Source organism: Lutjanus erythropterus, chromosome 16 (assembly GCF_056507025.1).
Source record: "Lutjanus erythropterus isolate fLutEry1 chromosome 16, fLutEry1.hap2, whole genome shotgun sequence".
NCBI lineage: Eukaryota > Metazoa > Chordata > Actinopteri > Lutjaniformes > Lutjanidae > Lutjanus > Lutjanus erythropterus.
Window position 1 is genome coordinate 38,494,454 of NC_139332.1, and position 12,500 is coordinate 38,506,953.

At 42.1% G+C, this 12,500-nt stretch overlaps 2 protein-coding genes across 3 annotated transcripts in view; one reads left to right on the forward strand and one right to left on the reverse strand.

Annotated features, from left to right (window-relative positions):
• bop1 (BOP1 ribosomal biogenesis factor) overlaps nt 1–1,829 on the reverse strand; it is an 8,052-nt gene extending 6,223 nt beyond the window's left edge. The window contains exons 1-3 of the mRNA XM_084738934.1: nt 1,675–1,829; nt 502–726; nt 290–385 (exon numbers count right to left, since the gene is read on the reverse strand). Of these exons, the coding sequence (XP_084595060.1) occupies nt 290–385; nt 502–726; nt 1,675–1,797 (444 nt within the window). The 5' untranslated portion in view covers nt 1,798–1,829. The remainder of the gene's footprint in view (nt 1–289; nt 386–501; nt 727–1,674) is intronic.
• A 4,544-nt stretch (nt 1,830–6,373) lies between these two features.
• hsf1 (heat shock transcription factor 1) overlaps nt 6,374–12,500 on the forward strand; it is a 13,783-nt gene continuing 7,656 nt past the window's right edge. Inside the window, exons 1-11 of one of the 2 annotated variants that reach the window (XM_084738514.1) lie at nt 6,374–6,800; nt 7,371–7,479; nt 7,584–7,720; nt 7,865–7,989; nt 8,122–8,197; nt 8,412–8,473; nt 9,802–9,880; nt 10,048–10,166; nt 10,348–10,529; nt 10,711–10,861; nt 11,082–11,153. In XM_084738514.1, coding sequence (XP_084594640.1) covers nt 6,678–6,800; nt 7,371–7,479; nt 7,584–7,720; nt 7,865–7,989; nt 8,122–8,197; nt 8,412–8,473; nt 9,802–9,880; nt 10,048–10,166; nt 10,348–10,529; nt 10,711–10,861; nt 11,082–11,153 — 1,235 coding nt within the window. In that variant the 5' untranslated portion in view covers nt 6,374–6,677. The remainder of the gene's footprint in view (nt 6,801–7,370; nt 7,480–7,583; nt 7,721–7,864; nt 7,990–8,121; nt 8,198–8,411; nt 8,474–9,801; nt 9,881–10,047; nt 10,167–10,347; nt 10,530–10,710; nt 10,862–11,081; nt 11,154–12,500) is intronic. The other variant, XM_084738515.1, reaches the window with a different exon arrangement.

Genomic DNA, 12,500 nt, shown 5'->3' on the forward strand with positions numbered 1-12,500 from the left:
ATTTATGAACCTGACAAAAGATTTCAGAAACCCTGAGGAACCTGTATACAGACTGACAGAACACTAAAAACCTAACAACATTTTAGAACCGCTCGAGAACATGAGACTCTAACCTGAAGAACAACCTGACTGAACATTTAAAAAACTGACAGAAACTCTGAGAGAACATTAAAGACAAAATGTCAACAGAGAGTTGAACAGAACCTTACTCATCTCCAACAAAACATCACAAGAACATTAGAGAACCCAGAGGAACCTAAAGGAACACACACAGATGAAGCTATCTCACCTCCTCGTCAGAAGAGTCTCGTTCATACTCATCGTCTTTCTTTTCTTCTGCTCCTCCTGTCACTCCTCCCTTCTTCTTCTTCTTCTTCTCCTCCGTCTGCAGGTACAAAAGAACACAAGTGAAGTTCTACAGGAGAACACCCAGAACAACAGCTGGCTCCTCACCTTGTACACACAACCTGCCAATCAGCTATCAGACAAGTAAAACTCTACCTGCTCAGTCTGCTTTGGCTCCGCCTTCAGGTCTTCATCATCGTCATCACCATCATCATCATCATCATCATCATCTGATCCCTCCTGTTCCTCTTCATCATCCTCGTCATCCTCACTGTCACTCCCAGAATCCTCGAGTCCTGAGTACACGCTGTCCTCGCTGTCTGACAGATCTTCATCCTCCTCCTCCTCCTCCTCAGCAGGTTTCTTGTTGAAGTCAAAGATCTGAAGAGAACCGACACTCAAACGTCTGAACACTGCCATCAAACTGAAGTGCATGAAGTTATTGATCCTGTTTGACAGGAACCTGACATCACCTCCAGTCTTTAAATCCTCAGGATTCTGACTGAAGTTTGGTGTGAGTCTGTCACCTGTTAGCATGTAAACGAACATGCTAACACACTATGAAAACAACACTGTTATTAGCTAGCTGCTAACTATCTCTTTGTGTTTACAGTGACACTATTAACAGCTAATAACACAGTTGATTCCAGTTTAACATTCACTAGCAACATAGACATGCTTCCACTAAAGCAGAACTCCATTCAGATTATGACCGTTTTAAACCGGTTTTCCTTAAAGAATGTATTAAATTTCCTTTAATTGTGCAACAGTCTTTGTTTCTCTATCATGAACAGAAAACAGGAATATTTGTGGACTTAGTGTGCCGAATTTATTATCAGACTGTCCTGATTCAGATCAGTCTATAACGATGTCTCAACAGGTCCATTATGGTCTCCAGAGGAGCAAAATGTCTCAAATTGTAAAGATTCTGAATGGAGTTTGATGTGAGTCTGAAGAAAAGTTAAATGTTAACGTGTTGGTTGTTGTGTGTTTACAGTCGATAGCATTAGCATTAGCATGTAACTTTAGAGATGATGTGGTGACTCCTTTCAAAACTCCGTTCAGAATCTGACTGCTTTAAGCTGCTCTGCTCCTCTGTGGACTGTAACGAGTCCAATGGTGGACAGTTGGACTCGGCGAGGACTCGGTGTGTCCTGGTCTTCAGTTCGGCTCAGCTCTCTGAACATTTACAGGATTTATTATTTCGCAGCAGCTCACACCGTTAGCATGCTAATAGCTAGCCTCCTGCTCGTCCCCAGTCTTCTGGTCTGTCCCCGTGTCTGTCTCTGTCTGTGTCTCTGTCTGTGTCTGTCTGTGTCTCTGTCTCACCTCCTCATTCTGCTCCTCTTCCTCCTCCTCTTTGCTCCTCTTTTTCACGGTCTTCTGAGAGACTTTCTTCTTTTCCTGTCTGTCCTCAGTCCTCCTCATGTCTCTGCTGCTGCTGTCCTCCATCTCTCTCTCTCTCTTACACACACACACACACACACACACACACACAGGAGCAGCACGTGGGGCTCTGCGGGGTTAAAGGTCATACGTCACAGCCGGAGCAGCAGGAGGAGGGTTTACTGATGGCGCCATCATGTGGTCGTCATCATCATCGTCGTCATCATCATCGTCACTGCAGATCTCTGCCGGGTTTGTTGTGATTCTTTCTTTCTTTCTCCGCTAAAAACTGATAAAATTTCACCAGAATTCACCGGAAGTGGGTTTGTTGTAAATTCAACTCAGGCAACAAAATGACGCTCATTGACCTCAAGGCGAACAATCAAGGTTATGTTTTTGTAATTATGTTGAAAACAGCTCTGAAAATTCTTTCACCATTTTTATCTTTTAATTCATCTGCATCTTTTCTTAATTAGTCTTTTGATTTAAAAATGTCAAATTTTATGTCTTTTTCTCAGTTTGATCAAAGTCCTCGTTTCATGATGTCCTCTGCCGTTGGACCAATCCTCTGAGAGCGACCTCCACAGCTGACAGGAAATCACGTGACGCTCTTCTTTGTGTGCTTTTTATGAGTGCAGTAGTTGTTCTGATGTTCTGATGTTCTGATGTTCCGATGTTCCGATGGTCAGTCAGGTGAAAGTTGTCCCGGGCTCGCAGCCAGGTGAGAGAGGCAAACGCCTGAGCTAACTTTATCATTGGATTAATAAACCGTGTGATTCACAAACCCAGTAACCTGATTGGACTGTTCACGTGTCAACATGTCTTTTATTAACTAGTGAGGTTGTTGTGTGTTTCGAATGTTGAGTTCTAGATTTTGGGGGACTCGGTTCCTCCATCATGTCTGGAGGAGAACAGACTGATGTTGGACTCACGGGTCTGGGGTTCCCTTCAAGACTTGACCGTCTGTCTCCCCCTCCTCTCTTTGTGTCATTTAATTTCCATTCACGAATCAAAATAACGGTGAAACGTAGTGATGCGAGCGATGATGACGTGTGCTATTTTTTTAATGTGCAAATTTGAAGAATGAAGTTGTGATTTCACAGAACGCGGCCTTCACACGGGAAAAACAACATGAAGAAGAACAACTCCCGCTGCTGAGGTCACGTGTTTCCTGTCAGCTGCGGAGGTCGGAGGTCTGTAGCCAGATACTCCTGAATCGTGCTGACGAAGAGTCATCTACACACTTTATTGATCTAAAATTCTCAAAGGAATTTTGATTCGTCAATCGGTTTGAATTTTATGAGCCAATCAATTTTTATTGAAATAACTTTTTTTTTTTTTAATCTGTAATAAGTCATGAAGGTGATGAGGTCATTAGATTCAGGAGTTTTCACTGAGTTCACATGTTAACACTCTGTTCTCCTCAGGAGGGGGCGGGGCAACAAGCCTGAAACGTTTACATCATAATTGTTTTCCATGATTTCAGGTCATGACTCTTATTTCAACAAATCTAATCCAAAATGACTAAAGTTTGTTTTACTGCAACCTGTGGTCACTTCAGAAGTCCATCACTTCATCTAAATTCAAATACGACCAAAATCAACACAAACGTTCTGTAGACCAGTTATTCCCAAACACTGGGTCGTGACCCTCAGGTGAGTCGCAGGAGATTTTTTTTGTATGATGAAAAAAAATGTCAAAAAGTTCTAAGACAAATGACATAAATTCAAACTGAGTCTAAATAGTGGAACAAAATGACCTTGAATCGTTCCACTGATGACTTATAAACAAATTCGACAAGTTACAGCGTTCTAACTTTGTTATTCAATGTTCCACGTTACATTTTACAGAACCAACTTTTCAACCGTCCAAAATGAGACAATCTGAAGTTCGAGCAAAAATCAAAGTTCTAACAAAACTTCAGTGGAAACCTACAGAATCACTGAAGCTTTGCAAAATGTTTATGGAGACTCTTCACCTTCTAGAACCGTGTTTCCAAAGTCGAAGGAACGTTTGAAAGGAACCAGATTTCAGTCCATACTTGAAGTGAAGAGGGAGGTCGTGACCTGGTTGACGAGACGAGTTCCAGAATTCATCAAGAAGGGATTTCTGGGTGGAAACTTCGCTGGCAGAAGTTTAATGAGTTGGTGGATCTTATGTTGAAAAATAATTTTGTATCTTTCATAAATAAAGTTTTTTTTCAATTTGTCTTAGAACGTTTTGAGTTACACTCGTACATCTGCAGAACCTTTAATAAAGAATTGAAAATGTCTTCATTGTTTTATTGATGAGTGAAAACAACACGATCCTGTTCCTTCTGATTAAATGATTATAAAAGCAAAAAAGTTTTGAGTTCGAGCCCAACTCACTTCTTCAGTTCTGTAAATGAACCAACTAATAATGTTTTCTTAAGGTAATTTACTTTTGTTCTTTAAATAAACTTCTTTTGAAAGTTACAAACAATAAAATGTATTTCAAAATTACTGAGTAAACTCATTAAAGTGAAAGTGAACAGTGATTCATATTTTATTGTTTGCAGTTAATTTGTATTTTTTTTAGCTTCTAAACCTGCAAACAGAAAATTATTTGAATGAAACATTAAAGGTCTGCAAAACTTTGTTTACTTTATTTCTGATCTTAAGAGTTTAAGTTGGGCTCAAAACCCAAAAATATATTACAGTAAGTTGTTTTCCTGATGAGAGGAAATAAAACAGTGAGATGACCTGTGAACTCAGATTAAATCCATTTATTTCTCATTTATAAAGTATTTATCATGTACATGTATCAGGATAATAAGGTTCTGCAGAAATGTCAGTCAGAATGATCAGGAACGTTCATTTGTCTCCTGGAGATTTATTGATGAGGCCTTTTTGTCAATCAGGTGGTGACGGTTCACCATTTTTCAACAGGCGGGTACCAGAAAAAAGTTTGGGACACACAGCTGCAGATGATCAATATGAAGAGATCAAACAGTGAGTCTGCAGTCAGATTTAATCTCTTACCGCCTGGCGACCATCCACACTCTTGTCATGCGTTGTGCCACGCCGGTGGAATGATCGACCAACCGCTGCCAGAGCATCGGCGTCCGTCTCCGCCTTCAAAAAGCTGCTGAAGACCCAGTTCTTCAGAGAACGTCTCCTACTCGTCTGCGTAGCTTGATTGTTAATCCTCTGTTTGTAAGTCGCTTTGAATAAAGGCGTCTGCTAAATGCATAAATGTAAATGTAATGTAACTGTATGAACATTTTCTTTTCTCTCAACATTTGATCAAACATCATCAAAATATCTGACAAAACACCTGAAAGCAGCAGAATGACGTGAGCAACAGTTTTCACTTTAAACAGTTAAAAAGGTTCCAGTGTTTGCAGATCTGATGTCACTGATCGGTCTGTGAGTCTCTTTCTCCGAGGATCCAGATGTCGATGGTTCAGATCCACGTGACCAAGAACTGCGTGACAATGACGAGACGACCTCTGCACAACTGTCTGGTCAAAACTGGTTTCTTACAAACATCAGATGGTCGACTGCTCGCCATCATTCAATTATTCACTTCAGAACCGACAGAAACCAGTCAGAGTTTTGTTCATTTGTTTTTCTGTATTAACCAAATATTGAAAGAAGACATTTGTTTTACCATCTTCTGCTTGAAAGGAAAAATCAAATGAATAAGGAGACAAAAACCAAATGACAAGTCAAATTTACACTGTTCTTTATTTTCTTATTTCCTGTGGTGTCGGGGAGGTTCTTGGTTTCTCCTCGTATTAGTATTTGCATATTTTGCACTTATATTTTATTTTTTAAGCGTGACACCCTTCATTTCAGTTTTAAAAAGAAACCTAAAGAAATAGTTTTTGTTTGAGAGAAATTTTAGTTCATTTGTTTTTTCCTTACTTTTTATTTCATTTCTTTGAGTTACATTTAAGATTTATTGACAATTTTACACAAAAACAACAATAAATGTTTGAGATGTTCATAACATTCTGCATGTATGTAAAGACAGAGGACAAAAAATAGAAACACCTTAATATAATTATACTTCAGTACAACACCACTTTAATTAGGACATCAGTAATAAACATGATTGTTTTACTTTGTCAACTTTGTCAAAAGTCAAAACACTACAAACTTCATATCAGTAGAATCTGTGGCACAGCTGTTTGAATGACATCACACTGTACAGGTGTTCCTAACAAAGTGGTGTGTACAACGTCTCACTGTCCTGGTCTGTCCATCACTGGACCCCAGGGACAGACAAAGAAACACACGGTTGTTTTTAGGATCCTTTATAAATATCTGCCTCGCTCTTTCATTGGTCAGTCTCCTGTGATGTCACACATCATCTGTTCAAACACAGATCATTAATTGTCTTGCTGCTACAAAATGAACAAAACATCAATCACATCGAAACAAAGAGGCAAAAAGAAACAGAACAAACAAAACAGAAAAAACTCTCAAACAAATGTTCAGTTGAAAAATAAAATGTTTCTTTTCAGTTTGTTTAGATTTCAAATATTTCTCACACAGAATAAACATTTAAAAATACTAAAAAACTAAAATTAACTTTTAAAATAAACATTTTTAATATAACATCTCTTTTTCTAACCGAACGGCTCAACCAATCGCTGCCGCTCTGTTTCCGGTGTTTCATGATGTCATCAGGAGGCGACAGAAGTCAGCAGCTACGCAGTTGTTTGTTTTATCGGATTTGTTGGAATTTTCCGAAGCGGACGGAGGCACAGACGGAGTCTGGCAGACCAGCAGAGACCAGAACCGGGATCGACCGGGACCAGAACCGGGACCGAGTCGTGTGTGATCCGGATCAGCCTTCCGTCCGGCTCCGTGCGTCAGTCTGTTGCTTTAAGTTCAGTGTGAGAGGAGCTAATAGGCTAGAGCTAACTGTTAGCACCGTTAGCTCCGATTAGCTGTGATCCGAGGTGTGTTTGAATCATGGAGTATCCCGGGGGAGGAGGAGGGGCGGTGCTGGGATCAGGGAACGTGCCGGCCTTTCTCACGAAACTGTGGACCCTGGTGGAAGACCCGGACACGGACCCGCTCATCTGCTGGAGCCCGGTACACACATTAGCCTAACGTTAGCATTAGCTTAGCACAGAGCTAACAGTTCACTTTAAACTCTGTTAGCTGTCAGCTTCATCAGGTTTAACGTGCAGGCAGTGAGCTAACAGGCTAACAGCTGATCAGACCAGACCAGACCAGCAGAGTTGACTGATCAATACCTGTTGATCATAATCAGCTTTATTTATGATCAATACCTGTTGATCATAATCAACTTTATTGATGAAGTGTATGAACACAGACAGGAAGACTGACAAACTGCACGTAAAGTAAATGTACAGTAGTTCATTGATCTGACAGCTCATCAATATTTTTCAACATTTTGTGGCCTAAACAACTTATTTATTGTTGAAAAATATTGGCAGATTGATCATTAGTTGACAAATATTACATCAGGGGGACATACATTGAAGATTGTGACAATATTTAATTGATTAATTGAGAAAGCAATCAACAGATTAATTGACCATGAAAATCATTGTTGATCTTTTCTAATAAAATATCAGCCGTGAGCACAAACAATGATTAAATGTTCTTGATGTTTATGTGTTCTTTGTGCCTCATCAGAGTGGAACCAGCTTCCATGTGTTCGATCAGGGTCGGTTCTCTAAAGAAGTTCTACCAAAGTTCTTCAAACACAACAACATGGCCAGTTTCATCAGACAGCTCAACATGTGTGAGTACAAACCGATCAGAACAGGTTCTCTTCTGAGTGTGTTCTCACACCGTTATTTGTTACACATTTCTTAATGGACTTGTGAATGTTCCATATGTTCTCAGACGGGTTCCGTAAGGTGGTTCACATTGAGCAGGGCGGTCTGGTGAAACCAGAGAGAGACGACACAGAGTTCCAACATCCGTTCTTCGTCAGAGGACAAGAACAGCTGCTGGAGAACATCAAACGCAAAGTCACCAACGTGTGTGCCTGAGAAACAGCTGTTCACCTATACAGATGTTCCTGCAGCAGACATTCACCTGTGCACATACTGTCTGTCCCTTCACACCTGTTGGTCTCCATGGTAACAGTGTATTTCTCTGCCTCTGTCTTCTGATTGGTCCAGGTGTCGTCGGTGCGTCAGGAGGAGGTGAAGATGTCAACAGACGAAGTGAACAAACTGCTGAATGACGTCCAGCTGATGAAGGGAAAACAGGAAACCATTGACTCTAGAATCATCACCATGAGACAGTAAGAACATCAGATCCAGGTCCTGGTCCCACGGGTCTTCACTAGAACCAGAACCAGAACCAGAAGCAGAGCTGAGTCAGCAGGTCTTGACCTCACCCTGAACCTGTGTGTGTGTGTGTGTGTGTGTTTCAGTGAGAACGAGGCTCTGTGGAGAGAAGTGGCCAGTCTGAGACAGAAACATGCCCAGCAACAGAAAGTCGTCAATAAGGTCTGTACACCAATATGTATATATCAATCAATCAATCAATATATCAATACATCAATATACCAGTATATCAATATATGTCAACAAATTAATATATATCATTATATCAATAAATCAATACACCAGTATTTTAAAGCATCATATATATATTAGCATGTGATCATGTGATCTTTTACCTGAGCCAATCAGAATAATTTCTCTCTCTCTCTCTCTGCAGTTGATTCAGTTCCTGGTGTCTCTCGTCCAGTCCAACAGGATCCTGGGAGTCAAGAGGAAGATGTAAGTTTACTACAGAATCTACTACACGTGGAACTACACAGTGTAGTTCCACGTGTAGTACACTGTGTAGTTCCATGTGTAGTACACAGTGTAGTACACAGTGTAGTAGTACACTGTGTACTACACTGTGTAGTACACTGTGTAGTTCCACGTGTAGTACACTGTGTAGTTCCATGTGTAGTACACAGTATAGTACACAGTGTAGTAGTACACAGTGTACTACACAGTGTAGTACACAGTGTAGTACACAGTGTAGTACACTGTGTACTACACTGTGTACTACACTGTGTAGTTCCACGTGTAGTACACTGTGTAGTTCCATGTGTAGTACACAGTGTAGTACACAGTGTAGTAGTACACAGTGTACTACACTGTGTACTACACATGGAACTACACAGTGTAGTAGTACACAGTGTACTACACAGTGTAGTACACAGTGTAGTAGTACACTGTGTACTACACTGTGTAGTTCCACGTGTAGTACACTGTGTAGTTCCATGTGTAGTACACAGTGTAGTACACATGGAACTACACTGTGTACTACACTGTGTACTACTACACAGTGTAGTACACAGTGTAGTAGTACACTGTGTACTACACTGTGTACTACACATGGAACTACACAGTGTACTACACGTGGAACTACACAGTGTAGTACACAGTGTAGTAGTACACTGTGTACTACACAATAGTCAGATTTTCATTCAAATGTCTTGAAATTTTTGGGTGAATTTAGTGAAAATGCGACTTTATGTCTGTTTCCATTTGTTATTATTTTGCGATTACTGAGAGGAGACTGCGCCATGTGATGACATCATCAGAGAGCGTCTCTCTGCCACAACACAAACAACACACTCGGCTGACAGTCAACAACTGATCATGGACAGATTCCTGATCGACCTGTCGGCGTTTGGAAGAACTCTGGTCACCATTTTGTCAGCCTTCGCCGCGTACCGAGCCAACAAGAGACGACAAGGAAGAATCTTTTTGTGACCACAACGTGTGCGTGTGACGTGTATCCGGTCCAGTCACCACCTGTTTCCATAGCAAAAAGTCGTACTTTCCTTTTATCGATACGCAGACAGATCCGCCCCCTCCGAGCGTAAAAACTTTTTTGCGAATTTTCAGCCTTTTTTTGAATTTCTAGCGTTTGTTTATTTTCGCTATTTTTGAAAATTCGAATAAGACACAGTGTATTACACACAGTATTACAACTTATATTTACTATGTAATAGTAATATATCAACAGGTATAGTAATATGTTTATGTAATGACAGGATGTGTGTGTGTCATATATGTTCTATATTATTCATGTCTACTGTCTCCAGTCCTCTGATGCTGAATGACTCAAGCTCCGCCCACTCCATGCCCAAATACAGTCGTCCGTTGTCATTGGAGCACATGCAGGTAAGCTGTCACCTGTCTGTCTCATCTGTTTGTGTCACATGACGGGTTTCAGGTTCACCATTACCAATTTGTATTTGTTGTGATCCCACAAACATGATTATTGATTGTTTTGATGTATTGATAATTGATTGGTTCAGATTGGAGATGACTTCTGTTTTGGTTCTCAGGCTGCAGCCAGTCTCTTTGCAGCAGACGCCCCTGTCACCTCTGGACCAATTATCTCTGACATCACAGAGGAGGCCACGCCCTTAGCTGAGGAGGTGGTCAGTGATTGGACAGAAGCAGGGTGAGGGCCAATGAAATCATTTTCTCTGTTGTCAGTAAAATTGATACACAGCATAGTACTTAAGTACTGCAGTAGTTCAGCACAGTACCTGCCGTGGTTACAGGTGCTTCTGTTTCTGATTGATGTAATTACCTGTGTGATGTGATTGGTCTGACCAATCATCTGTCTGTTTCATCTGCAGAGACAGCCAATCAGTGAGTGTCAAACAGGAGCCATCCAGTCCTGATGTGGAGGTATGTCCTGTCCTAGAGGGAGGAGCTTTACCTGTAGACACGCCCCTCTCCCCCACCACCTTCATCAACTCCATCTTACAGGACGAGACGCAGCTCGCTGCCAACACCTCCACCACCAACCCTACGACAGGTAAACACCTACGACAGGTAAACACCTACGACAGGTAAACACCTACGACAGGTAAACACCATGAGCTGTCCAACAGGTGGGAGGTGTTGACTTCCTGGTTTGTGATGCGTTCAGTGACTCTCTGTTTAACTGAAACAGTAAATAAATGTTGTTTCTCAGTTCTTGTCTCTTGTTCTTGTAGCCACTCCTGTTGTTGTGATGAGCTCCGCCTCCACTGGGCTCCTCCCACCAGCCCCAGCCAGCCAGTCACCTGCCTCCATTTCCACCCCAAACTTTGCCTCCTCCGCCGCCAAAGCTCAGCAAAAGTGTCAGACAGTGGCCTGTATTGACAGGTAAGTCTTTACACCTGGTATACATCTGTTATTACTGCCGACACCTGCCACAACACCTGATGGTCCCACCCCATCTCTGACCCTCCAGGTGCACCTCTTACCCACAATGCACTGTTGCTTTTAAGCCTGTTTTCTATGTGATGATGTGTTGAAACATGCGTGTTTATATTTACTCTTCTCAGATGGTAGGTGTGTCATTAAACCCCTGTGCTTCCCTCAGACCCCGCCCCCCTCCCTCTGCAGGTGGACTCTCACCTGACGTTTGGCGCTTCTTATCAACACAATCTGACAAGTGAATCAATTCATCTCAATGATCTATAACATTTAAAAAATATCAGTTTTTGACCAGAAATCTGCTGATATTCTGTTTGTTCTGTCAGCGTGTTCACATTCAAACCAGCGTGTGTGTGTGTGTGTGTGTGTGTGTGTGTGTGTGTGTGTGTGTGTGTGTGTGTGTGTGTGTGTGTGTGTGAGTGTGTGTGTGTGTGTGTGTGTGTGTGTGTGAGTGTGTGTGTGTGTGTGTGTGTGTGTGTGTGTGTGTGAGTGTCTGTCTGTGTGTGTGTGTGTGTGTGTGTGTGTGTGTGTGTGTGTGTGAGTGTCTTTCTGTGTGTGTGTGTGTGTGTGTGTGTGTGTGTGTGAGTGTCTGTCTGTGTGTGTGTGTGTGTGTGTGTGTGTGTGTGTGTGTGTGTGTGTGTGTGTGTGTGTGAGAGTGTGTGAGTGTGTGTGTGTGTGTGAGAGTGTGTGAGTGTGTGTGTGTGTGTGAGAGTGTGTGTGTGTGTGTGTGTGTGTGAGAGTGTGTGTGTGTGTCTGTCTGTGTGTGTGTGTGTGTGTGTGTGAGTGTCTGTCTGTGTGTGTGTGTGTGTGTGTGTGTGTGTGTGTGTGTGTGTGTGAGAGTGTGTGAGTGTGTGTGTGTGTGTGAGAGTGTGTGTGTGTGTGTGTGTGTGTGAGAGTGTGTGTGTGTGTCTGTCTGTGTGTGTGTGTGTGTGTGTGTGTGTGTGTGAGTGAGAGTGTGTGTGTGTGTGTGTGTGTGTGTGTCTGTGTGTGTGTGTGTGTGTGTGTGTCTGTGTGTGTGTGTGTGTGTGTGTCTGTCTGTGTGTGTGTGTGTGTGTGAGTGTGTGTGAGTGTGTGTGTGTGTGTGTGTGTGTGTGTGTGTGTGTGTCTGTCTGTGTGTGTGTGTGTGTGTGTGTGTGAGAGAGTGTGTGTGTGTGTGTCTGTCTGTGTGTGTGTCTGTCTGTGTGTGTGTGTGTGTGTGTGTCTGTGTGTGTGTGTCTGTGTGTGTGTGTGTGTGTGTGTGAGTGTGTGTGTGTGTGTGTGTGTGTGTGTGTGTGTGTGTCTGTCTGTGTGTGTGTGTGTGTGTGTGTGTGAGAGAGTGTGTGTGTGTGTGTCTGTCTGTGTGTGTGTCTGTCTGTGTGTGTGTGTGTCTGTGTGTGTGTGTCTGTGTGTGTGTGTGTGTGTGTCTGTGTGTGTGTGTGTGTGTGTGTGTGTGTCTGTGTGTGTGTGTGTGTGTGTGTGTGTGTGTGTGTGTGTGTGTGTGTGTGTATCAGTGTGTGTGTGTGTGTGAGAATAAGATTTTTCATGATTGCTGAATTTTTAAAAAATATATAAATAACCCATGTTTGGTCTGTTAGCTTGATGCTAA